This window comes from Nothoprocta perdicaria, unplaced genomic scaffold (assembly GCF_003342845.1).
Source record: "Nothoprocta perdicaria isolate Ctin4 unplaced genomic scaffold, notPer1 scaffold_0, whole genome shotgun sequence".
Taxonomy (NCBI): domain Eukaryota; kingdom Metazoa; phylum Chordata; class Aves; order Tinamiformes; family Tinamidae; genus Nothoprocta; species Nothoprocta perdicaria.
The window spans coordinates 5,218,616-5,243,009 of NW_020454092.1; the positions used below are offsets into that span (position 1 = coordinate 5,218,616).

The window sequence follows — 24,394 nt, forward strand, 5'->3', positions numbered from 1 at the left end:
TGCCTGTTAGTCCTGCCTCCCAGGGAGGGGTGAAAAGGCCCAAGGGCAGGTGGGCAACAGCAGCTATCCTGAATCCCGTTAAAACATTTAACACCTGCTGAATCGTGCCATTGTTTGGGAGATAAAGGGAGGAGAACAAAGCTGTCTTCCTTGCCAGCCTAGCTGCAGGGCTGTGCTAGCCCCCAGCTGGGGCTGCTTGCAAAGAAACCCTGCCCGGGCCGTGGGACTCTCTGCCTGTTGGAAAGGCAGCAGGGATAGGGGATAGTCCCTTGGACCCCCTAGCCCCGGTCTGCACTGCCCTGCTCTGCCCTCGGCCTGAGGAGAGCCCCTGCCCTCAGCTGCCCGCAGTGCCTGCCCGGGAAAGGGAAAGGCCAGGGAGCAAAAGGTGGAGGAGTTCCCCGAGGTCCCTGTCGGAAGCAGGCAGAGACCCTTCATGTCCAGTCTCCCGCGGCTGAGACGCGGAGCTCTGCGGCTGTGTCGCTTCGGTGTTCGGGCTGCAGACCTTGCAGTGTGTGCTCAGGTCAGACCAGGACAGCGCGGGATTCTCCGGCCAGCCGCGCGGCGCTTGGACGAGGGCTGGATATTCCTTGCGGGACAGGACGGGGCGCGAGCCCTCGCATGCTGCAAGAGGAGGCAGAGCCTGGCCCAGGCAGTGCTAGAGGGCTCGGCCGGGAGGGAAGAGCTGCTCGGGTGAAATGCTGCCCTGCACAGGCACGGCCGGGCAGCCTGCGAGCGCCTGCAGGAGCGGCAGGAGAGGCCAGCGGCACATCCCGTGTCCCCAGCAGCAGCCCTGCTGTTTCCTCGCTGACAAACCCACTTGCAAAGAGGGTGAGGGCCATGAATGATGCATGGCGGGATGCAGGCGMGGGGCGTGCGGCAGCAGGCAGGCGCTCCGGGGGGATGGAGCCCGTCTTTCAAAATCCTGACCTGGAGAGGGCTGCCGCTTCACAGAGGAGCTGGTGACAGTGGCTGATAAGGATCTGTGGATATCCACTTACATTTGGGAATCCGTTTACCCCAACCCGCAGGCGCGCTCGGCCTCTGGCAGGGGTGACGACGGGCAGTGGTTTCTAACGCACGTCCCCAGGCCAGGAGCCCTGCAGGGGTTGAGGCAGCGTTGTCCCTTTCCCCGCCCGCAAACACACCCGTCTGCACAAACAAACACATCAGTGCACTCGCACAAAGGAGCTTCTCCTGCCACACAACTGCACTTCATGCTCCGTTCTCCAGGGAGCTGCGGGGGCCGGAGTAACCCGGAGAGACATCCCGGCTGGCGCTGGGAGGTCGGCGGGGCGCCGCAGGAGCGGGGACTGCGCCCCGGTGCTGCGTCCAGCTGCTCCTGGATGGATGTCCCTATGCTGGGCAGCCAGCATGTCCCTGGTGCTGGGCTGCTGTRGCTCTAGGATGAAGTGCCCCAGAGGAAGGCTTGTGTGTGCAGTGAAACACATCCTGTTCTCCCAGTGCATTGGGAAGATGGGATCCCAGCCAAGGTGACCATACTAGAAATGCTCCTGAACAGCCARCCAAGGCATTTCTGAGGAGCTTGGCTCCATTGCCCAGCCCAGGGGTCTGTGGGCTCCTCTTGATGAAGCCTGCATCACCCTGGTGTGCCCGGGGCTCTCCACCACAAGCAGCGGGACAAGGTGGCCCCAGCCACAGCTGGCACTCAGCGTCAGGCTGCTTGGGGACAGGCAGCGGAGAGGAGCCCGTTTGCTCTCCTGCTCTGGGCTCCAGCTGCTCCCTCACCTTCCAGCAGCCCCAAGCCCTGCCGAGGAGCAAGAGAGCGGCCCGGGGTGGCGGGTACCCCACGCCTGCCTCCTCCTCTGCGCCCGCTCTCCCCTCACCCCAGGCTGCAAAGTGAGCCAGGCAGGTGGGTGGAAAAGTGACAGCTGGTGTTGTTCCAGTGCAGGTTAATGAATGTCTCCTCCTCTGCCCCCAGCCGCCACCGCCTCCTCCCCACCGCCCGCCCCGGCACCCAGGCTCCTGGCTCCTATCAGCCCATCAGGCTCCCATTAACAGCGGCAGCCCTGGAGAGTTTGCATAGAGACCTGCTCTGCCTCTAATCTAGGTGGGCTAATCGCCTCCCCTGCCCGGGCTGCCTTCCCTGGGTCAATATTTGCGCTGGGCAAACACGGAGCCGTGACAGGTGCGCTGGGGAGAAGGCTCGTGGAGAGCCCAGCCCTCTCGCCTGTCTCCGCTCGCTCCCATCTCTCCGGCCCCCCGATCGCCGACCAGCCGGAGCTATTTTTATCAGGGCTATAAAAGCCCCATCCAGCCGGTGTCACCCTCATTTCCCGCTCGTGAGCCGGCGGGGGAAGGCGAAGCYGCTCACCTGCGAGCTGCCAACGTGTCACCGGAGCCAGGTGAGGCGCTGCAGCCGACGCACCCGCGCTGGGGTCCCGTGYGCCCGGCTGCGGGCAGGGCACAGGGCTCCCTGGGGACCAGGACACCCACCCAKCTCCCAGGAGGGACAGGCTCACGGGATGCTGTCCCCATCCTTTAACTCTTTTCTCTCACGTGCCTTGCTCTTCCTCTCCCCTGCATTTATTTGCTTCCTTTCTTCCTTTCTTCCTTCCTTCCCTCTCCCTTTCTCCACGCTCCCTCGCCAGCCTGCCGTGCCAGTTTAACCTGCCCCTGCTCTGTTTGGCTTTCCCAGGCAGCAGGTGTCAAGCATCCACCTTCCGGACTTTACCCCCGGAGGAGCCGGTTCGGAGCAGCGGGCGCAGCCGGGAGCTCTGCTCGCCAGCCCAGAGGGACCCGGCGCGGTAGGAAGGACAGCAAAGAGGCTCCCAGGAGCCCGGAGCAGAGCAGCCTCCAGCCCACGCTGCCCGAGCCCGGAGCAACTCTGCACTTGCCTGGCGTCGAGCCCCACGTGCAAGACCTGACCTGAACGTTTTGTTCGTTCGGCTCGCGTTAGGCAGGTCCAGCCCGTCTGCAAGCGTGCGAGAGGCACGCACAMGTGCAACACCAGCCGTGCACCGCTGCTGCGCCCATGCACCTGAGCCGCAGCTCGCGCACGGAGGGCACTCGTGCGTGACACGCAGCCCGGCCTGCCACCCGGGTCACAGGATCATCACGCACCCTGCGTGCAGGGCACACGGGGGACACGCACACAACACGCAGCCTTCACTCAGACGTGTGCTTGCCTGTGCGTGTCACATGTGTGAAGTGGCCGGCAGGTGCAATGCAAATGCGGCATTTGTGCCCATGGCACTCGCCACATGCAGCAGGTGCACACACTGCCCCGATGCCCTCCGTGCTGTGCCACGCGGGACTCCGAGCACCTGTGTCCCTGGCACGATAGGGAAGCCCTGCACACCCACACCCAGGGACACACATCCCCACCTCTGCAGCGGGGAGCCCGGGCTGCGCTGCCGTGCCCTGGCACGGCGCTGGCCCAGGGTGGAGCTGCCAGGCGCTGCCAAAAGCCCAGGTAGGTCTCCACGGCCCGCTGGCGCCGCGGCAGTGTGAGCTGCTGGCGGCCGCAGGGCGCGGGGAGCAGAGCAGGAGCGGGTAGGGGCTGAACAGGGCAGGGGACTGGGGGGTCCAGTCCTGCCTGGCAGTGCCAGCCTCTGCCCTGTGTTGTGCCCAGGCAGCTGAGCCCGGCACAGCACTTCCCAGCCCTCTCGGGTGCAGCTTGCAGCAGCTGGCTCCAGAGGGCTGGGAGATGGGGCATCATTTGGGGGGGTCAGGTGCCCCATGCCTCCTGGTCTGCCTGGCTCCTGCCGGGCTTTCTCCGATAGCCCAGGGCACGATCCTGCCCTGTCCTACAGATGCTCTGTTCCCRAGTTCCTGCCGTTCTCCAGCAGCACAGGAGTGGGCAGCAGGGCCGGCTCYGGGCCCTGAAGGATGCTCCAAGGACATCTGAGCCCTGAGCCCTTCCCACAGCCTCTCTGCAAGCACCACCAAGGCTGGACAACCTGGGCTGGGCTCTAACGCCTGGGCAGAGCAGGGGCTGCAGGCAAGGGGGCCCCACGGGCRGGCAAAGCGAGACCCGTGTGCCTCCTCCCCCTGGAACTGGCTCTCCCCTCGGCTAGAGCCCTGCAAGTGATGGAGATGAGACACGTTGCCAGCTCCCTGCCTCGGGAGTGTCCAACAGCTGCTGTTGGAAGGCACTGAACTCCAAGCACATCTCTGGAGGTGCTGAGCTCCCCCAGGAGCCCAGTGCCCCATCCCAGCCAGCAGGAGCTGTTGCTTGGTGCACTGGCACTGCACGGCACTGGCTGGCACCGTCACACAGCCACAGGCCCCCGTGGGCCACGTCTCTGGGCTCCATCTCCTGAAACTGAGTCCGACAAAGTTGAAAAGCCAAGCACAACACCCCCCCAATTCCCCACAGCCCCTGCAGCCACCCCAGCCAGGCCGGGATCAAACACAGCAAGATTAATAACGCTGAGCAAAGCCAGACCCTCCTGCCGGTGCCRCTCTGGTCACCGCACGTGCCTCCCCACGGGAGCAGAGCCTGGCAGTAGATGGTATCTCCAGAGCAGGGCCGGGGCAGATGCCACCCTGTGCTTTGCTCTCCTTCGGTGGCCCCACGCACTGCGGGGCTGCGTGGTCCCAGAGCAGAGCCTGGCACCCCTGGGGCAGGCAGAGCCTGGGGGGACCCGCATTGCACCCTGCAGATGTCCCAGATGCTCCAGAGAGGCCTCTTTGGCTCTTCAAGGCATCCTGGCAGCAGCTGGGGACCACGTGCAGGATTGTCCCTCTATCCCGATGTCCCCAGCCTGCTCTCCCCGTCCCAGCCCTGTTAGCCCAGCAGCGGTAGGCCTGGGAAGCTGTGACGTCCTCCCGTGCCGTGGGTGGCCACGGGAAGCTGCGGTGACCTACGGGCTGCGTTGCCAGGGGAATGGCCCTTAATGGGGATTAGCACCCAAGGGCTGGAGGGCAGGTCCCGGGTGAGCTGCTCCGGGTGCCTGATGGAGCCTGTTTCCAGGCAGATAGAAATCCCGCCCGGCCCCTGAGCCCGTCCAGCTCCCTTTCCAGGGCCAGGTGCCTCAGTAGGGTGTCAAACCTCCCGGGTACCTGCTGGCCCTGCACATGTTCTCCCCTTCAAGTCCTGCAGAAAGTCACCCCTGGGGCTTCAGGCACCAGGGAGCTGCKTGGCCCTCAGTGCTCTCCTTCAGGTGCCATCCCCAGGCCACAGCTCCTGTGTCAGAGGCCAGTGCCGGTGCCAAGCTCCGAGCCAAGCTGGAGAGGAGGCTGTGGCTGCCTGTGCCCCCAGCTGGCATCCCCCCAAACCCAGTGAGCCCCTGCGTGAGGATTTGCATCACTTTGTGCTCTGGGGAGCTGCCTGCGGATTTGCATGGAGGAAGGACAAGGAAGATGATGTGCAGCTCTGCAAAGGGGACGATTTGCATGGGCAGAGCAAGGTGCAGCAGGAGCACCAGGGCAGCATTTGTGCCTGGATATGCAYGTGTATTTGTGAATGTATGTGCGTGCACAAGTGTGTGCGTGGCTGTGCACATGCATATCCGCATATCCGTGTGCTCCTGTGCGTGCGCAGCCGTGCGCTCCCTGGGCTGCAGGAGGTGCCAGCTGCAGCAGGCTGCGCTCTGTGCCCCAGGGTCACTTGGGGACTGGCCTGCACCCTGCCCTTGGTGGTACCGGGGTTGTGTGAGCRCAGAGGGCACAGGGGGACCCCAAGCACCCCAGCTGCTGAGCATTGYCCCTGAGATCCCACTTTTCCCAGGCCGAGGAGATGCCAGTCCTGAGGCTACCTGAGCCCCTGGGCTGCTCTGGCAGCTCGGGTTGTTGCTGTTGCTCCCTGTTCTCTCCGGCCCTCCAGCCTGTTCAAAACAAGGATGGGGACAGGGAATGTAAGAGACGTGCCCTGACTTGGAGCTGTGCAAGGAGAGGAGGTGCTGTCTGCACCAGAGACCCGTGTTCCCGGTCAGGGCGGGACCCTGCCTCGGTCCCACAGCCCCCCAGGGCACCCTCCAGCTCCTGAAAGCAGGGTGCAAAGCCCGGGCTCTGCAAAGCGGGTGCAGGAGACACGGTGCCAAGAGCCATTCCAGCAGGACCCAGGCGCTGGGATGGCTCTCCAGGCACTGGTGAGCGCTGGATGCTGCTGGGGAGTCCAGGACACCTCCAGGATGCTGTAGTTGTGCAGTTGTCCTGGGATGCCAGAGTGGGAAAGTTTGGGGTACTACACAGGAAACTGTGACTATTGGCACCAGTTTTAAGTTAGGATCTTGACCGCGGTGCCACACACCTGCTCCTCTGTCCCAACTGGGGACCTCTGCGGCTCCTCTGCCACTCCTCTGCGGCTGCGAGGGCCATGGGAGCCCATTTGGAGGAGCCCATTGGGGTTTGTGTCACCGTGAGCGCCCCGGCAGGGCCAGGCCTGGGGACACGGCTGCAGTTGCCACCTGCTCACAGCCAGGCTGTAATCCACAGGCAGGAGGCGAGCAGCTGGTGGAGCCTCCCTGACCTTCAGGTGGGATTAGTCCCCATGGGAACAGCGGGAGCCGGCAGGTGAGGCCGCTGCTCCGGAGGCAGCGAGGGGAGCGCAGCAAGGCTGGTGGCGCTGGGGACATGAGYGCACCCCGGGCAGCAGGTCCAGGCAGGGGTGGCAGGGCAGCCCCGGGACTGGTGGCAGAGCCTGGGCTGGTGTCACTGGGTCTGCAGGGGCTCCTCTCTGGCTACAGACAGCACCTATGGACTGTGGGTGCCTGTGTGGCAGTGCCCAGATGTGCTCCAGCTGCCAGACCACATCTGGCAGGGCTCCTGGGGCCTCTTGCCACTGCCTCCTCGCCCTGGGACCCATCCTGCCCTCAGTGCAGTGCATGGCATGTGGAGCAGCCATCCCGCGCTGCCACAGCAGCTCTCACGGGTACCCGGCASAGCAGGGACAAGGGCGTTTGCATGCGATGGAGGACACAAACGCGGCACCAGCACTGGGCTGGGAGCAAGGCAGGGGAGCAGGGGCTCTGCCCCAGCGCCACGGGGCCGGGTGCCAGGGACGGGGGCAGCTCTCCGGGCGCAGAGCCGGGCAGCGCGTGCGGGGGGAGCTAATCCTGGCAACATCTGCCAGGCTGTTTGTGATCCCCGGGGCTTCCGGCTGCACGGAGGGCGCAGGAGGGGTGCAGACGTGGGTGCTGCCATGTGCGGGGCTCCTCAGGCGGGTCAGGGGGCACTGGGGCAGGTAACCCATGTGCCTGCATGTGTGCATGGGGCAGGGGCTGCAGCCGGCCCCCCACATGTGTGATTGAGGGGTATGGGTGTAGAAATGGGACCTTGGCCACTCCTCGCGTGCCCTTGAGCAGCCCCAAAGGGGGAACTGCTCRGGGAGGGAAAGGGGCTATTTGCATCCTTGGTGATGAGGGTGATTTCCCAGGGAAATGAGGCTGGGGGAAGAGGGAGGTGGGGAAAGGGAGTTGTGGGGCTGGGTRGGGGGCTGGTGCGCTGATCTAATCAGCCAGCCCCTGCAAATAAAAGCCACCTGTTTCTGCCCTGGCAGCAGGAAGTCATCCCCAGAGCAAACAGAGCACCAGGCAACTGGGAGAAAGGCAAACAGGGCCCGGCACCAGCTCCATCTGCTCCCGCTCGGCCCCGGCCCTGGCCCTCCAGCCCTCCAGGGTGAGAGCGCAGCCCTAGGGACACTGGGACAAGGGTGGAGGGCCTGTGGAGCTGAGAGCAGGGGCCAGGGCTCAGCCCCCAGCATCTGCTGGAAGCAGGACGGCAGGGAAGCAGACGTGTAGGGAAGAGTGTCACCCTGGTAGGGAAGCGTGTCACCACGAGCCCCAGGGCAGGGGACGTGGCCCTGGTAYCAGGATGCCCCTGCAGCAGCCATGTCCTGTCCCCTGGGGCTGCCCCCCAGCCTGCTCAGCTCCCCGACCCGTGCACCRGCCCTAGGGTTTGTGCTGGGCCCCATCCGCAGCGGGGTCTGGGCTGGGTGCAGGGTGCTGGCACGGGACCTTCCCGCTGCCGTGCCCAGCCTCCGGGGCTGGCACGCCGCAACCCGATCTGTTTTGCTAGCGCCGGGAACAGGCTGAGCCGGGAGCACCGTGGGCCCTTATTAAATTAGCCTATGCAGCAGGGCCTGGGCGAGCGCGTCGTGGCCCGCGGAGGCAGCTGCCCTTGAGCAGAGCGGCTGCCGCCCCCGCCGGCCTCCCCTGCGCCCGGCCGGGCAGACGTGCCCGAGGCTGCAGGAGACGTGGCCGCGCGGGGACCGTCCCCAGGTGTCCCAAGGAGCCAGGCGGCACCAGCACCCTGGGGTGCACGGGGAGGGCTGCTGGGCACGGCCCCAGCGGGGCATCCAGGCCGCCCTGCTGTCCCCAGGCTTGGCCTGGGGCTTGGATGCGGCTGTCCCCAGTGCGCCGAGGGTGGCATGGGGCCAGTGCGTGACACGAAGCAGCCCAGCACAGGGCTGGACAGCAAGGACAGGGTCCAGCCCGTGTGCCAGGGGGAGTTCTCCCTGCGTCTGTGCCTGCCACAGCACATACCCCAGTGATGCTGTGGGGGGTGCAGGGTGCAAATCCCTGCCTGCTCCCCACAGCAGTCCCCCCCACACACCATTGCACACCCTGTAGCACCCCCACACCCACTAACACCCCCGCAGTGCCCCTGTATGCCCTGTGACAGCGCCCTGTACCCCACAGCACACCCTGTTGTGCCCCATGTCCCCTRTCCCATCCGTGTTCCCCATCCCATGCAGTGGTGTTGCCTGCCCAGGCTTGGGGCTCCTTGGTGCACCCCGAGCACCCACGCATGGCCCCGGCACGGAGCTGCTGCATGAGGAGATGCAGGCGGGCAGGGGGAGAGGATGGAAGAGAAAGGGAGGGATGGACATGGAGAACCATCAGGACAGGYGGGGGGATGGAGTGAGGCCCCTGTCTCAGGGTGGGACTGCGGTCTGGGCTTGCAAGAGGAGGCATCGTCACCCCGGCTGCTGCTTGGGAGCACTGAGCATCCCTCCCTCCCTCCATCCCTCTCCCGCAGGCAGCTGCGGACACTTCCAGGGGTCCCGCTGGGCCCCACACCACTGTGCCCTGCACAGAGCACCCGGGCTCCCAGCTGGGGTGTCCTACCCAGCGCCTGGCCCTTGCAGCGCCAGCAGCGCCCCGCGCTGCAGCCGCCTCCAATCGCTGCCAGGCTGCACCCTCTGCTGGGACCTGGCGGCATCGGCGCAGCCGATGGGTGACACCGGCACCCCCGTGGTGACACCTCCGGGGCAGGGGGCGGCCGGGCCAGGGCCTGGGCTGCTCGTGGCAACGCTGCGGAGCTCAGGGGAGAACCCAGGTGTCCTGGCCCCAGCCGTGCCTGCCCCGAGCCCTCGTGCCCCTCGTGCTGGGAGCCCAGTGCCCTGGCACCAGCTCTCTGCTGCCGGCTCTCGCGCTCGTCCCGCTGCTGCCGGTGCTGCCAGGCTCTCTTTGGATGCCAGCCCGTGCTCAGCACCCCAAGGGAGAGGGCTGGGGTCCCTGGGGACTGGCTGGCTCAGGGCTGTGCCTTGCCTGGAGGCTGGATCCCAGTCGGATCCAGGGAGTGCCCAGACTCAGCAAGGACTGAGCAGGAGCAGCACAAGAAGTGCTGCCACCAAGAGATCCAGGATGTCATGGCCTGACAGACAGTTACAATCCTTCCCTTCCAGCCTGAGCAGCGTTATCCTGCCTGGGCTTTGTGGGGGGATAGAGCATATCCGCATGGCACGGTGCCATCCCAGGCCAGACTATTCCAGCTGCCCAGAGTGCCCCACATGTACAGCCCTGAGGGCACAGACCCCCAGCCTGGGCACCCATGTGTGTCCTGCCCGTGTGGAGGAGGACAGAGGGGGGCAGCTGCGGGCTGGGGGCCAGGMGAGCCCTGTGTCCCCCTCCGGAGCCATGGGCGCCCCAATGCTCACAGCCTCCTGCTTCGCCCTGGCACCTCCTTCCAGCCGGCGGCACCCTGGCAAAGGCTCTGGGCGCCTGGGAAAGGCRGCGTCCCTAATCCTCGGGCCAAGCGGGGACATTGTCGGGGGCAGAAAGGAAAGCGGCGCGTCAGGCCCTGTGCGCTTTGTGGCCCGAGCCGCCGCGCGAGCCCAGCGCAGCACTTCCATTGTGCGCGGCGCCGGGGGGGCCGCTCTCGCCACGCTGCCTAAGTGGAATGGACAGCGGGGGCCCCCCGGGCTGCTGACGCAGCGCCCCGCCGTTGTGCTCCATCGGCACTTCGCCGCCCGCCTATAAAGGCGCCGGGGCCGCGGCGCTGCCAGCACCGCCACCTCCGCCTCTGTGCCCTGCAGACCAAGTAAGTACCAGGCTGTGCGCCCCGAAGCGCCCCCACTGCAGAGACGCTCCCCTCGCCCCCCACACTGAGCCCCCCTGCCCGGTGCCACGGTCTCAGGGGACACTGCTGGAGGAGCGAGGTGGCCCCGCTGCCTGGCACGGAGAGCGTGGACGTGGCAAGTGAGCCCTGCCAGTGGAGGGGCCTTGGGGGACACTGCGCAGCGAGTCCACAGTGCCCGGGGAAGGGGAGGACGTGCCCCCATCCCGCAGGGCGGCGCGGGGCTGGCACCAGCGGCAGGCAGGGGATGCGGGAGGGCAGAGGCGGCCGGCGGGAGCCCCGGGTGACGCGTGGGCTCTGCCCGCAGCGGAGCGCTCCGCATGACCAGCGAACCAATGGACACCCTGGGGCAGTTCAAGATCACRGTGTGGGAGGAAGAGAGCTTCCAGGGCAAGCGCTGCGAGTTCCTCATGGAGTGCCCCAGCATCATGGAGCGCGGCTTCCGCAAGATCCGCTCCATCAAGGTGGAGTCGGGCCCGTAAGTGCCCCGCCGGCCTCGCGGCCCCGGCCACCCTCCTCCTGCAAGYCCCTCTGCTCCCGGGACACTAYTGGGAGYTGTTCAGGAGCTGGGACACCYGGGTCCTTGCTATCGTGCCCGCAGSGTCACCACACAGCCTCCTTCCCCATGCTGCTTATGCTGTGCCTCAGTTTCCCCACCTGCAAAGCAGAGAGGGGACGGCTGGGGAGCTGGGTGGCAAATTGGAGGCCCCGGCCCTGGGGAGATGGGACCTGCCACTAGTCAGAGCCCAGCTCTGTGACAGAGCCACAGGCAGGGMTGTCCCTGCCCTGTGCCCCAGGTCCCCGGGATGCATCCTGCATCCCGCATCCCTGAGCTCTTTCCTCCTTCCAGCTGGGTGGGCTTTGAGTACCCCGAGTACCAGGGGCAGCAATTTATCCTGGAGAAGGGYGACTATCCACGGTGGGAGGCCTGGAGTGGGAACAGCGGCTACAGGACCGAGCACCTCCTCTCCTTCCGACCCATCAAGTGCGCGGTGAGTCACGGGCGCCCGCGGGCACTGAGCTCCGGCAGCCGGAGCAGCCATCCCGCCTGCCCACACGAGACCAAGGGCTGGCACGGGGTGGATGGAGAGATGGGCGACGGGCAGAGGGATGCAGGGAGCGACACAGGTGCTGCAGGACAGAGCACAGGGTGGATGGAGTGATGGGTGGCATGCAGAGGGATGCAGGGTGCGACACAGGTGCTGCAGGACGGAGGCACAAGGGATGAGCAGAGCTGCTGTGGAAGCCAGAGGCTCAGTGGAGGAACCGTCTGACCCTCACTTCTCTGCAGCCAGGGGACTCTGAGATGCTCTTTAGGTCTAAAATTTAGCCTGCAACGCCGTCCCGACTGCTTTTGCAAACGGGCTGCTCTGTGCACTCGCGAGGCAGCTCGCGGGCTGGGCTCTCCGTGCCTCTGGCCGCAGCAAGCGCATCCGAGGGCGAGCAGAGGAGCTGCGGGCAGGTGCCGGGGGGCCGGTGGGGCTGTGGGGCTGTGGGGTCTGTGTCCTCCCCCGTGCCAGGGTGCCCGCACTGTTCCCATGCAGACACGGTCTCTATCACTCCATCTGCAGAGACACTGGTGCTTGCAGTACTGGCACGTCTGCGCCTCCGAGCGGGGTCCCCCCCCCAATTTTTAATAATCCCCAGGCAGATATGCTTGGGCTTTAATAAAGGGGCTGCGATAAGATCGCTCCTCACTGGCAGGACTGCTCCTCGGTGCAGATAGATGCGTGTGGGGGCTGGGCAGGGGGGGACAGTGCCGCATCGCTCATCAGTGTCCCAATGGTTAACCCCTCGGTGCCCAGCACCCAGCAGGGCCCCGCGGGGCTGGGGGGACCACTTGGACGGGGCTTTCAGGAGCTGGCCCCCAGAGGCAGCAGGGGTGCGGAGGCCGCAGACGTGGTCACTGTTGTCCTGGGCTCCTGCCCAGACCTGGTACCCCTGTGCACGAGGGGCCCATGATGAGCTGTGTCATCTGGGGGGGCCTGGGGTGTCCTGGTGCAGGGTATCAGGCCACCCCCATGTGCCCAAAGCCCTGCACCGAAGGAGCTCCCTTGGGTGCCTTGGCTTGTGCTCTGGCTCCATACATCCTTTGCCCTGGGGGGCAGGATCCTTGGGGCCGCACGGGGCTCCGGAGGGGAGGGAAGGGCCATGGGGGCAGTGGCTGAGCAACCTCCCACAGCCCAGTGCCCCCTACTCCTGCCACCCCTCTCCCCCGGAGCCTCCGGAGCCCCCGGAGCCCCAGAGCGGAGCGGGCTGCGGGGGCCCGCGGCGCTGAGCCCCCTCCCGCTGCTCCGGCAGAACCACAACGACAGCAAAGCCATCCTCTACGAGGCGGAGAACTTCCAGGGGCACAAGTTTGAGCTGAGCGATGACTACCCCTCGCTGCAGGCCATGGGCTGGGGCAACAAGGAGGTGGCATCCATCAAAGTCAACTCTGGAGCGTGAGTCCGGCCGGGGATGGGGGGCACCAGCACCCCACGGGATGGGGCACCCCAAMGGGAGGGGACTCTGCACTTGCCACCCCTGGCCGTGGGCACCTTCATCCTCCCAATACGGRGCAAAAAAGGAGGTGCAGAGGGATGGGGAAGGGAGGGGACAGTGGTGCGGAAAGGACGGCACGAGTGGGGGGCGGATTTGGCCTGGAGCTCTGAGGGGGGCTGTCCCTGCAGGTGGGTGGCGTACCAGTACCCAGGGTACAGGGGCTACCAGTACGTGCTGGAGCGGGACAGGCAGAACGGCGAGTTCAAGAAGTACAACGAATACAGCAGCCAGGCGCACACCAACCAGATCCAATCCATCCGCCGCATCCAGCACTGAGCAGGGGCCGCGCGCGCCCCCCAGCCTCCGGGGCCTGCTGTGCAATAGACCTGAATCCGGTAGCAAATAAAGGCATTTGTCAAAAAAAAAAAAAAAAAAAAAAAAAAAAGGATCATCTTCCTCCCTGCTCAGGGGTGGTAGGGCCTGGGTCACCAGGTGGGGCTGGAGCAGGATCATTCCTGCCCCATCCCTCTGTCTCCAGGCTCTAGGGAGCGATCCCAGCTCTCAGGCCCTGGAAAGGGGTTCTCCTCTTCCCTGGCTGGGGATGGATCCATGGTCTCCTCTTGCCTGAGAGGCCTGTGTGAGGGAATTATTCCCATCTCCTGAGGCCTGTGTGAGGGGGTTATTCCCATCCCCTCTGGAGCTGTCACCCACAGGGCTCCCAGKAGCCTCGAGGTGGCCACCTCCACCTCGGCCGAGCGCGCTGGTCCATGCACAGGGAGCAGGGGGATGTCCTGTCCACGGAGATGGGAACRCACTAGCCTTACTGGGCAGGGGTCACAGCAGAGAGGGAGCCGGGACTGGAGCCAGAGCTGGGGGGTCTGTGCCCTGGGCCCTTCCCTTTGGGATAAGCATGTGGCAGGGGCTCGGGCTGCTCCTGTCCCTGTGCCTGACACAAAACAGGGGCCCAGCATGGCAGGAGTGAGCAGAGCACAGGCTGAGAGAGGGGGAAGTATAAAGGAGTGTATTGCGGAGCATGGACCCACAGAGGGGACAGGGGGTGCAGGGAGCATTGGGGCAGAGGGGGACCTGCAGGGTGCCTAGGAGGGGCATTTAGGGGCACAACAAGGAGGTGCTGGGGCTGCCTGCTGGGGGTTCAGCTCCCTGCCCCCCAGCCTGGCCACGCCGGCACATCCGTGCCAGGATCCGGCTCCGGCTCCGCCTGGGCACACGCTTCCCGGAGCCCCACCCTGCCTCCCTCCTCCACCTCCAGCACCCTTTCCAGGCCTCCTCTTCCTCTCCCATTCCTCCCTGGGCATGGGCCCCCATTTGCCACCCCAGGGTGCTCCCTGAGCTCGGGATATCACCTCCAAAGGCGCAGGAGGGTGGAACAGCACCGTGCCGCTCAGGTGCCAGGCTCCTGGCTGCCCGTGTGCTGCAGGCCCCGCAGCTTTGGGACTGTGGGACTTTGCAGCACCTGGGGCTCTGCAAAGCCTGGGGCAGACCAGCTCCTGGCTCAGGGTGTGTGTGCATTGCACACGAGCGTGCACAAGCTCCCTACACTCCTCGTGCAGGCCCCTGTGCACCGTCCCCGTGCCACACTGCAGGCCATCCCTGCAGCCTGGTGCCACCCAGGCCACCCCCTGTCCCCCCGGCCCCTCGGAGCCCGCTGGCCCCACCCCAGCTCGGCCCCACTGCGCAGCCCAGCCTCTCCCCCTGCACAAACACATTCCTGCACACGGCCGGGGCCGCGCCAAGCCCAGGGCCACGTCAGCCCCGCTCTGCTCCGCTCCACACAGCTGGCACGCAGGTGAACTCGCCCCGGGCACCGGCCTGTGGGCTTGGGGTGGGGGGAGCCACGAGGGGCACAGCAAAGCCGAGGGGCTGGGTCRCCCTGCCGTGGGGGGTGAGGGTGCTGGGCGCGGGAGGACGAGGTCTCTGCAGCCTTGTGCAGCTGCCGGCTGGCTGCCCACGGAGCGAGGGCCCCATCCCCTGGAGCCCCCATCCCCTGGATGCCCCATGTACCCAGACCCTCATCCTCAGGTTCCCCTGTGGATCTGGGCCCCACCTCTGGATACACCCTGGGTCCCATCATGTGGGTCTGCCCTACCCCATGCCCCAGCATCCCTGTACACCCAGGTCCTTCTCCTCGGGCGCCCACAGCCCCTCACCCCCTAGCTTCCCCATGCACACAGGCTCCCCAGCAGATGGGTGCCCCACACTCCCTGCTCCCTTGCACTCCATGCCCCYGATGGCCCTTCCTCCCCAGGGACCTGGCAGTCCCCATCCCTAATGCCCCCCACAGCATCCCCAGCTCCCACAGCCCCATCTCTGCTTCTCCGGCCAAGCCCACGCTGCCAGCCCCACTCCAGGCTGCCGTGGGGTCCCCCCACATTGGATAGCACCGGCACAGCCACACGTGTCCCATGCCCGCTGCCAGGCAATAGAGCTGGGGAGGGGAGGACTCAGCAGGCTTGACCCCCTCCTCCCCTCACGCCGCCGTGTCCGGGGCTTGTTTTCCGTTGCCTGCGGTTTGTTGCAGTGACTCAGGCAGCGAAAGCAAGTCCGGGAGGCTGCGGAGAGGCTGCCGGGGAGGGCTGGCCACAGGCAGGGCCCGGGGCTGCGCGGCACCGGAAGCAGCGGGAACACCGGGGAGCGCGTGGCACTGGGAGCAGCGGGAGCACTGGGGACCGCGTGGCAMYGGGAGCAGCGGGAGCACTGGGGCTGCGATGCCCGTGGCACTGCCGGTTGCAGGGTGCCTAAGGAGCCCGGCACGCAGGGAAAGCTCCCCCAGGGCTGTGGCATCCAAACGGCCCCTCCGAGCAGGGAGAGAACTCGTGGAGCCACCACGGGCTCTGCTTCGGTCTCTGCTCCCACTGGCATCTGCTTGCTGGCCCCAGCGGAGAGGGGCAGCTTGGGCAGTGGGCCTGGAGCCAGGCCCAGCACCTGTGGGATCCACTGCTGTCCTAGAGCTGGGAGAGGCGCCTCTCCTGCAAAGAGCAGGACTCTCAACAGCACCAATTCCAAGCCCTTCATTCACATCTCCACAGGGCTCCCCTGCCAGGAGGAGCCTCCAGCCCCATTGGCAGCCCGTGGGGCAGAAGGAGGCAGGGTGACCTGGCAGAGGGATGGGACATGGCACTGGGACGCCCCAGCCCTGTGCCTGGAGCCCATGCACACGGTGCTGCTCCGCTGCAGGGTGCCCGGCTCCCTGTGCACGGTACAGCAGCGCGGAAGCTGCTTCTCATGCAGGGCACATTTAGGCTGCAATATAAATAATAACCATGGTTCTGGCAGGAGCACATCCTGGTTCTCATTGGATTCACACCTCGTGATGAACGCTTTGAACAGATTCTGCTTATCCTTTTGCTAGACGTCAGTGAAATGAAGCAGCACCAGGTTACTAATAGAAGAGCCGCTTGGTTGGTGTTTTCAAGGCATTGGATCCATGTTCTGCTCCAGTACCTTCAGTACCAGGTGTCTTCGGCCCAGGAAACTGTCCCGGTGCCCGACCCCATCCCCTCTCTAGTCCTGCTTGTCCACTCAGGAAGGGAGCAGGCTGGAAATCCCAGTGCCGCAACACGGTCAGACCTTACCTGTGGCGATGGGGACAGCTCTTGGAGGTGGCAGCTGCAGCTCTCTGCATGTCCAGAGAGCAGGGAGCAGCTTGTCACAGGGGGACCACGGTCCCTGGGGACAGACCTGTGGCCAGTTGCGTTTTTGGGAGCTGCATTTGCACCAGACACTTTCTCTGCAGAAAATCTGGTCCCGAATCACACCCCCTGTTTTCACCCTTCGTGACATTTGCAGTTTTATGGTTGCTGACAGATCCGCGCCAGTGCCAAGCTGGACTGCACAAGGCCAATGCTGGCGTTTTCAGGAGCCAGCATCGCACCACACAGGGCTGGAGCTGTGCGGACATGGGGCCAGGACAGGCTGCCAGCATCCCGGTCCGAAGGGACTGACAGACATCAGGCCATGTGGATTTGGGTAGGTGTGTGGGGCCAAACAGCTTGTACCCATCTTAATATGTACCCCTGGGCCTAAAAATGTTGGGTTAAAGGTAGGGACAGGCTAAGGATCCCAGAATGGAGACACATAATGTCCAMTTGGGCACCATGGAGTCAGGGAAGGCACAGATACGCGGTGTGCCCTAGTGCCCTGAACCCCTGGTGCAGCCCTGGCCCAGCCCCGAGCCCTGGCACTGCACAGGGACSTGGCACTGCCTGAGCAGGAGCCAAAGGACACGGTGGGGACCCCTCCTACCCATCCCGAGGCTCTGGAGCTGCAAAGAGACCCAGGCACCAGGGCTCCGAGAGCTGGGGGGATATAGAGGGGACCCTGCCTACCCAACCCAGAGCTCTGGACACTGCGAGGGGGCCCTAGGACTGAGGAGGGGACCCCACAGCTGGGCAGGGGGCAGGCAGGGCTCCCCATGGCCAGCAGCCCAAGCTGAGGCACGCGGGGCGGGGAGATGCAGGACCTGGGGCTGCTCGTGGTGCCGGGGCTGCTGTGCCCGCTGGCCGGCCGCGCTGCGCGGGGGGCCCGGGCGGTCTCCAGGCGCTGTCCGAGCGGCGCTCGCTCGCAGCCGGGATGGCAGCGCCGTGTTTGCGAAGAGTTAAGGAGGCGGAAGAGGCAGGAAGCGGCCCGAGCCGCTCTCCATAGAAACCCGCGGCCGTGATTAAAGTCTGATGTGGGCCCGATAGCAGGGGGGGGGCGTGGGGGGGGCAGCGCCCGCTTTAATTACAGTGGAGGAAATTGCTGGAGCCGGGGCCCCGAGCCCCTGCGAGTTGCCTGGAAACTCCCCCCCTCCCGCCTCCCCCGGCCCCTGCCCGTCCCCTGCCCGTCCCGCTGCCATTTATTCGCCATCAGCTGCTCCCTGATAAAGTGGAATAATAATAATAATAATAGGGGCAGGAATATTAAAACATGCAGCCCGCGGGCCGCCCCCACAGCTGCCATGAGACACGGTGCCGGAGCGGTGCCACTGCTGCTCAACATGTACCTGCCAGGTACGGGCGGACCCCCCCGGCCGCTGCCACTGCACCGCACAGCACCGCACAGCCCCAGCCCCCTGCCCTGCCCCACGGCGGCCCCGGGCCCTTCCTCCGCTCTGTCTCCCTCCAGCCTTCGCCTGTCCCCCCAGCTGTCCTCCTGTCTGCCCGCTCCCCAGCCTGCCACCCGCACACACCCATTGCTTCGTCCTTCCTTCCAGCCTTTCCTCCAGCTTTCCGCATGCAGGTACCCCTCCTTCTGTCCTTCCCTCTATCCTTCATCTGCCTACACTTTCCCTCTTCTTCCAGCCAGCTTTCCATCCTTCCAACTCCACCAGCTCCTCCTTTCGGCTTTCCTTCCACTTCTCATTCACCCACCAGTCCCCTGTCTCTCCATCCATCGTTTTTCCCACTTGTTCTTCAATGCTTCTTTCCAACCCTATTATCCATTATCACCTCCATTTACTGACCATTCCTTCCATCAATCCATTCTCCTACCTTTTAATCACTTACCTGTCCTTCCCTACTTTCTTCTACCTCCCATCCTTCTTATTCTTCACTGTCTTCTTGTCTCTGTCCATTCATTCCTCATTCTCTCCTTCCATCTGCCCACCCATCCTTTCTTTCTTCCACCTGTCTAAACTCTCCTTTCTCCATCTATCCACTCGCAACCAGCACTTCTTCCACATTCATCCTTCTGCCCACCTGTCCTCCCATCCATCCTTCCACCCATCCTTCCATCTATCCATCCTTCCAACCCACCCTCCTCATYGCCTTCTCCCCCTGCCCTGCACATCTCTTCCTCTGTCCCTCTCACTCCCCTATCCCAGCCCGCGGGAATTTCTATTCCTATTTAAGAGCTTCGCCGGCTCTGTCGGAAATCGGATTTCCTTTTTCCTGGACGCGTTTCCTGGCTCTGCAGCGGCGGGGCAGGCAAGGGGGAGCGGCCGGGGGCTGTGGGGAGCTGCTGCGGGCGGGCTCCGGGGAGTCGCTCCCGCCTGGCCCCGGCCCCACCACCCGTGCCCCCTTTTTTCTTTTTTTTTTTTTTTTTTTTTTTTTTTTTTTTTTTTTTCTTTTTTTTTTTTTTTTTTTTTTTTTTTTTGTTTTGTTTTGTTTTGTTTTGTTTTGTTTTGTTTTTCCTTTTTCCCGCAGATCCAGTGGGGGAAACTTTATTCAAAGACGGCAAGAGCCAGGCGTGGGGGTCCCTCAGCCCGGCCGTGCAGAAAGGTAAGAGCGCTCCCGCCCCGCAGCCCCCTGCCCGCTCCCCCGGGGGGCTCGGAGCGGAGACCCGCGGCGGGACGCGGCGCTCCCGGGAGCCGCCGTCGGGGCCACGCGTCCCGGCTCCGCGGCGCTCCCGAGCCGTGCGCCGTGTCCCGGGGCCCCGGGGCCTCGCGCTGCCGGTTCGCTCGGCACCGGCTCCGCCCCGGGAAGCGGCCGAGCCGCCGCGGCCGCTCCCGTCGCACCGGGGAGGCTCCGCGCGCGGCCGCTGTCGGGCGAGCCGCGGCACCGGGAGCGGCAGGACGCGGCTCTCGCGGGTCGGAGCGCGGCCCCGGCGGGGCGGGCGGTGCTCAGGCAGCACCGGCGGRTCCGAGGGGGAGGGAGCTGACAGCCAGCCCGGGAGCCGGGGAGCGACCCAGGCTCTGTGTCCTGGCTCAGAGAGGAAGATCCTCCAGCCGTCGGTGTGGGAAAGATATCCAGGGATCCGTGGGGTGTGTTGAGCCCCCCATGGAGGGGCTTGCCAGGGAGCACAGTGCAGCAGGACATCAGGCTCCAGGCGGAACCAGCACCATGCAGCCTGCCTGTCTGGCAAGGAGATGGGGCCAGGGGCTGCTCCAGGCAGCAACAGGGATATTCCGGGGCTATGCGGAAAGCTGGGACTGGAAGGGCCCTTGTGTCTCTGCACCATGGACCCTGCCATGGCCATACTCTGCACTGCATGAGATGGGGCTTTTCTGGTCATGGGAGCTTTCCCTGGGGAGCTGCAGAGTGTGGAGCACGGCACCCTGCAGCAGGCGAGTTGGAGCCTCGGCTCCCCACCAGGCAGCTGCCCCCTGCCCAGCCCCTGGGTGCCCTCCTTGCCTGTTGGGCAGCACACTTGAGCCTGCTGCAGCGATCCAGGGTGGAGGCTGGGATGAGGGCTGTGAATGTGCCATAAGGATGGGACACTCCCGTCCAAGGATGGCAGTCAGTGCAGAGAGGGACAGCAAAGCAGCAGTTGTATCAGATGGTGGAATAGGAGCTGCCTGGGTATTGGGCTGGGGTCCTTGCCTTGCCAGCCGCCTGGCTGTGCCAGGCTTGGAGGTGATGGCTCCCCAGCTGCAGGGGAAGGAGAGAGATGAAAACCAGGAGCAGTGAGTCACAGGCCAACTGGTAACTCCTCGAGTTTTTAAGCCCAGCACACACCTGTGCGTGGGGATGTGCGCCACTGACCTGAGAGACTAAATGGGTGCACTAGGTCTTGCATGCTGCACCAGTTCCCTTTACCTCCCTAAAGGAACCTGATAAGATTGGAGATGGGGCAGAGAGAGGCACTGCAGAGAGCAAAGGTGTGCGGTGATTCCCTGAGTCTTCCAAGACAAGAACCAGGGGACCATCAAATGGAAAGGCAGGTGCAAAGCAAGCAGGAGCAGTTATTTCCTCCAGCAAAACACAACTGAGCTGTGGCACCTTCTGCTGCGGTGGATGCTGAATATCTGCTTGGGACCCCGAGCACCATTAGAAGAGCTGCAGAAGGAAGCAGAGAGGGGGAGGAAATGCAAAGACAGTTGGTCTGTCCCAGGAAGTCCCTGTGCTGCAAAGGCTGGGGCTGGAACAGATTATAGGCAGTGGGTGCACCATGCCATGGAGCTCCCATTGGAGAGCATGGAGGAGCTAGCCGGGGGGCTGGCTCTGCCAGGCAAGCACGGCGCTGCTCTGCAGGGAAGTGGGGAGAGGCACAGACATGGCACTGAGCATCACCTGAAGGCCCAGGGTACTTTTCCTCCTGTGACTTCTGGCCAGGCTTGTCTGTTGTAACTAATTTGTTCAGTTAAGTACTGTGGATCACTTAAGTACTAATATGCATCCTCCTTTGGTGGATCCTGCTCGTACATCACCATGAGCATACCCAGGTGTGCTGAGCTCCTGTGTGTGAATGGCACCGTGGGRCATCTAGCTTGGACACTGCTCGGTCCCATCTGCAGGTGAAATGGCCATGGATGTCTCAGAGAGGATAGTTTTCCACTGGAAATAGGGAGCCAGTGCCTGATTCAACCCCACMGTAGGTCCTGCCAAGTGCTCCATGCCCTGGTGTCTCTTTCCCTGTACCTGCCCTGGCTCTGCCAACATGGCCCCCAGCTATCAGCTCACTGTGGAGAGATCCCTGCTGGTCATGGGATAGGCATTTCCAGGGATCCCCTGGAAATAGGCAGGGCACCTCTAGAGACCCTGGCGCAGCTTCAAGCAGAGGTGGCAGGGAGGAATCTAGGTGTTGGGGTGGGTCCAGGTGCTGCTATGATACCTCTTTTTTTGGGGCTGCACATCAAACAACCAGGTCAGAGCTACTTACTAAATCAACGAGCAGTATTGGGAATCGGTGCAGTGTGAACAAGTGCAGGAAGGACCTGTGGAGCCTGGATCAAGTCCCCAGGCAAGGCACCACTGCAAGCAGATTTGGTCTCTGGCCACTCCTGCCCCTGTGCAGYGGGTCCAGTTCTGCCTCTTTTCTCCCCTTGCTTTTTGGGCAGGATAGTGTCAAGGTGTCGCAAAGGAGACACAGCCTCACATCTTCTGTATCTCAAGACACAACAAGGGGCATCTRAGATATGGGGCTGGCAGAGGGCAACATAGCAGGGAGCACCATGTCCTGGCGGGAGCTTTAACCTCTTGGGGCATGGCCTTGCAGGCAGCGGGCAGATCCAGCTGTGGCAGTTCCTGCTGGAGCTGCTCTCGGACCGGGCCAACCTGAACTGCATCGCGTGGGAAGGCACCAACGGAGAATTCAAGCTGATCGACCCCGACGAGGTGGCACGCCGCTGGGGCGAGCGGAAGAGCAAGCCCAACATGAATTATGACAAGCTGAGCCGGGCCCTGCGCTACTACTACGACAAGAACATCATGACCAAGGTGCACGGCAAGCGCTACGCCTACAAGTTYGACTTCCACGGGCTGGCGCAGGTGTGCCAGCCGGCCGCCCCCGATCACACCCTCTACAAATTCCAGGGCAACCTGGCCCCGCTGCCCTTCTCGGGCATCTCCAAACTCAACCTCATGACCTCAGGGGTCACCCCGGCCGGCTTTTCCTACTGGCCTGGCTCCAGCCCCTCGCTCTACCCCGGGCACAGCCTGCAGCCCTCGGCCCCCTTCAGTGCCATGGCAGCCTCCCACCTCAACAACATGAACAACCACTACCATTAGAGGCACAGCCGCGCCAGGCGGCCCCTGCAGCCCTCGGCCCCCTTCAGTGCCATGGCAGCCTCCCACCTCAACAACATGAACAACCACTACCATTAGAGGCACAGCCGCGCCAGGCGGCCCTCCCCGTCCCTGGGAACAGGAACTGGGAACAGCCAGGCTGGGGGGCTCGCTGGGAGGAGGTGGGGGGTGGGATCCTGCCCTGCTCTCAGGTACCCGCTCCTTGATCTGGAGAGTGGCATGGGAGGAGAGGGGTGGCTGCAGGGTAGCCACGCTCGTTCCCCTGGGAAGGAGGTGGTCATAGAGCAGAAGGCACCTAAGCGAAGGGTGAGGAGGGATCCATGACCCCGAGAGTGGCAAGACGCCTCAAGCTGGGGTGTGAATAAAAGGAAAAAAACGTAGAACTCCCCCCAGTAGGGACCCATAACCCCCTTTTCTTTTGTAACATGCCCCTCACCCCATAAACCCCATCCATGCTTAGCTCTGCTCCCAGCCTGCGCCTGCCTTCCTGTCTCCCTATAGAGACCCTCATGGCAGCCTGAGCCCACAGGARGCAGGAGCTGGGGCACCACAACAGCTTTATCCATGGGTGACAGTCCCACCGGGCAGGGGCGGGAGGGAACCCTCCTTGCAGCCCTGCAATCCCTTGCTGCTCGTCTCCAAGCCCTTCCTTTCCTCCTGCGGGCTGTCATCCCTCCTGCACCTCCTGCCCCATCTCCGCTTCTGGAGCACGGGAGAAGCCCCTGGTCTGCAGAGCAGGTCCCCAGTGCCCCTCACCCCTGCCTGGGCGGATGTGCCCTGGGACAGAGGTGGCAGGGCAGGTGTGGGGACATTGCTTCTAGGGCAGAGCCTGGAGCCAGCAAGGGCTGCTCGACCCTCTCCCAAGTGCACGAGGCCCACGCTGCAGGACAGGACGGTCCCAGACATCCTGCACAGAGCCCTCGCCCTGCTGCTCTGTTCCAGACAAAGCTAATCCTCATTTTCCTGTGGCTTCAGCCACTTGCACGTGGAATTTGGTGGGAGACCCTCCAAGGACGGAGAACCCCCCCAGGCCAAGGTGCAAGGCTGGGAGGTGAGGGGGAGCAGGGGAAAGGCCAGCGCCAGGGCTGWGAGTCCCCATCCTCCAGCACAGATCTTGGGCCTGGTGGCCAGGAGTGGCCCAGGGGCAGAAGCGCTGGGCATGCCGGGCTCTGCGCAGGCTGGGGACAGTGATTTATCTTCAATAAAAAGGAGAGGTGCTGCGACCTACGTCTGCTTGTGTCCACAGTGAGTGGAGAGAGGAGGTGACACCGCTCAGGATTTTGCTGCCACTCGGAGCCGGCAGTCCCTGGTGTGGTGTCAGGGCAGGCCACAAGGTGTCCTCTGGTCCCAGGCAAGGCCACCAAGCCTGAGGATGTGCAGAGGGCGGGCAGCTCTCCAGGAGAGGACCAAGGGAAGAGAGCCAGGCTTTGCTATACACTGGAGGAAAAGCAAACCCTGCAGGGCCATCGAGGTCCCCTGCTGCCCCAGACAGAGGGGAAGAGCTAATTTGGGGGCAAGGAGACCTGCGGCCCAGCTCAAGGCTGTCCTGGGGCTCAGCCTGGCTCCTTGGAGGCTGGACACTGGTGCAAGATTGGGAGGAGTTCCCATTTGCACCGAGTGAGTCCCTGGGCTGGTGGTGCAGCAGCGTGGCCGCATGCACGCAGCGTCCCCAGAGCGAGTGACAGCAGCCAGGYCTCTGGACACAGGGGCTCGTCATGGGGATGTCTTGTGCCTGCTCTGTCCTTGGGGCAGTGCTCCCCATYCCATTCCCATCCGGGCTCTGGGGGCCAGGGCTGGGGCTAGACCTAAGGCAGGGCTGAGCTAGGGGTGTAGGGGGAGGAGAGCAGCGGGGGGCCCGGGGCTAGTGCCTCCGTGCTGCTTCCTCCACGTCCCTCTGTGGTCCAGTAGCTTTCACGGCCCTGGTGGCATCTGCTCGGCTGTGTCCTTGCTGCCCTAATCAGCTTAAGGGAGGGGGAGCTGATGTCGATGCCTTTTCCAGGGAGGGCTCAGGCTGCAGGGCAGGGGGCACTGGGGCTGATCCCACCAGGGGACTGGGAGCGGGGGACCGAGGCTGCGGCGGGGAAGGTCTCTCTCTTCCTCTCAAAGGGCCTGCACCTTGGCCAGCCTGGCTCCCGTGGGCTGCAGGAGGGGAAGGAGGAGAGCGYGGGTTACCCTGCACCAGAAGCAGCCATTGCTCAGACTGGAGCCCGGCTGTGCCTGGCCTTGCAAGGGCAAAGTGGGAG

General features: G+C 64.3%; 2 protein-coding genes across 2 annotated transcripts; both read left to right on the forward strand.

Moving 5' to 3' along the window:
• Positions 1 to 10,199: 10,199 nt before the first annotated feature.
• CRYBA2 (crystallin beta A2) lies at positions 10,200 to 13,164 on the forward strand. The gene is made up of 5 exons (XM_026035328.1): positions 10,200 to 10,227; positions 10,571 to 10,741; positions 11,114 to 11,255; positions 12,565 to 12,707; positions 12,936 to 13,164. Exons 2-5 carry the CDS (start codon positions 10,584 to 10,586, stop codon positions 13,081 to 13,083), a joined length of 591 nt encoding a protein of 196 aa, XP_025891113.1. The 5' UTR covers positions 10,200 to 10,227; positions 10,571 to 10,583; the 3' UTR covers positions 13,084 to 13,164.
• Positions 13,165 to 13,716: 552 nt separating this feature from the next.
• On the forward strand, positions 13,717 to 22,133 carry FEV (FEV, ETS transcription factor). Its single transcript, XM_026040830.1, has 5 exons — positions 13,717 to 13,725; positions 14,352 to 14,472; positions 17,697 to 17,756; positions 18,891 to 18,965; positions 21,622 to 22,133. Exons 1-5 carry the CDS (start codon positions 13,717 to 13,719, stop codon positions 22,131 to 22,133), a joined length of 777 nt encoding a protein of 258 aa, XP_025896615.1.
• The last annotated feature ends 2,261 nt before the right edge of the window (positions 22,134 to 24,394 follow it).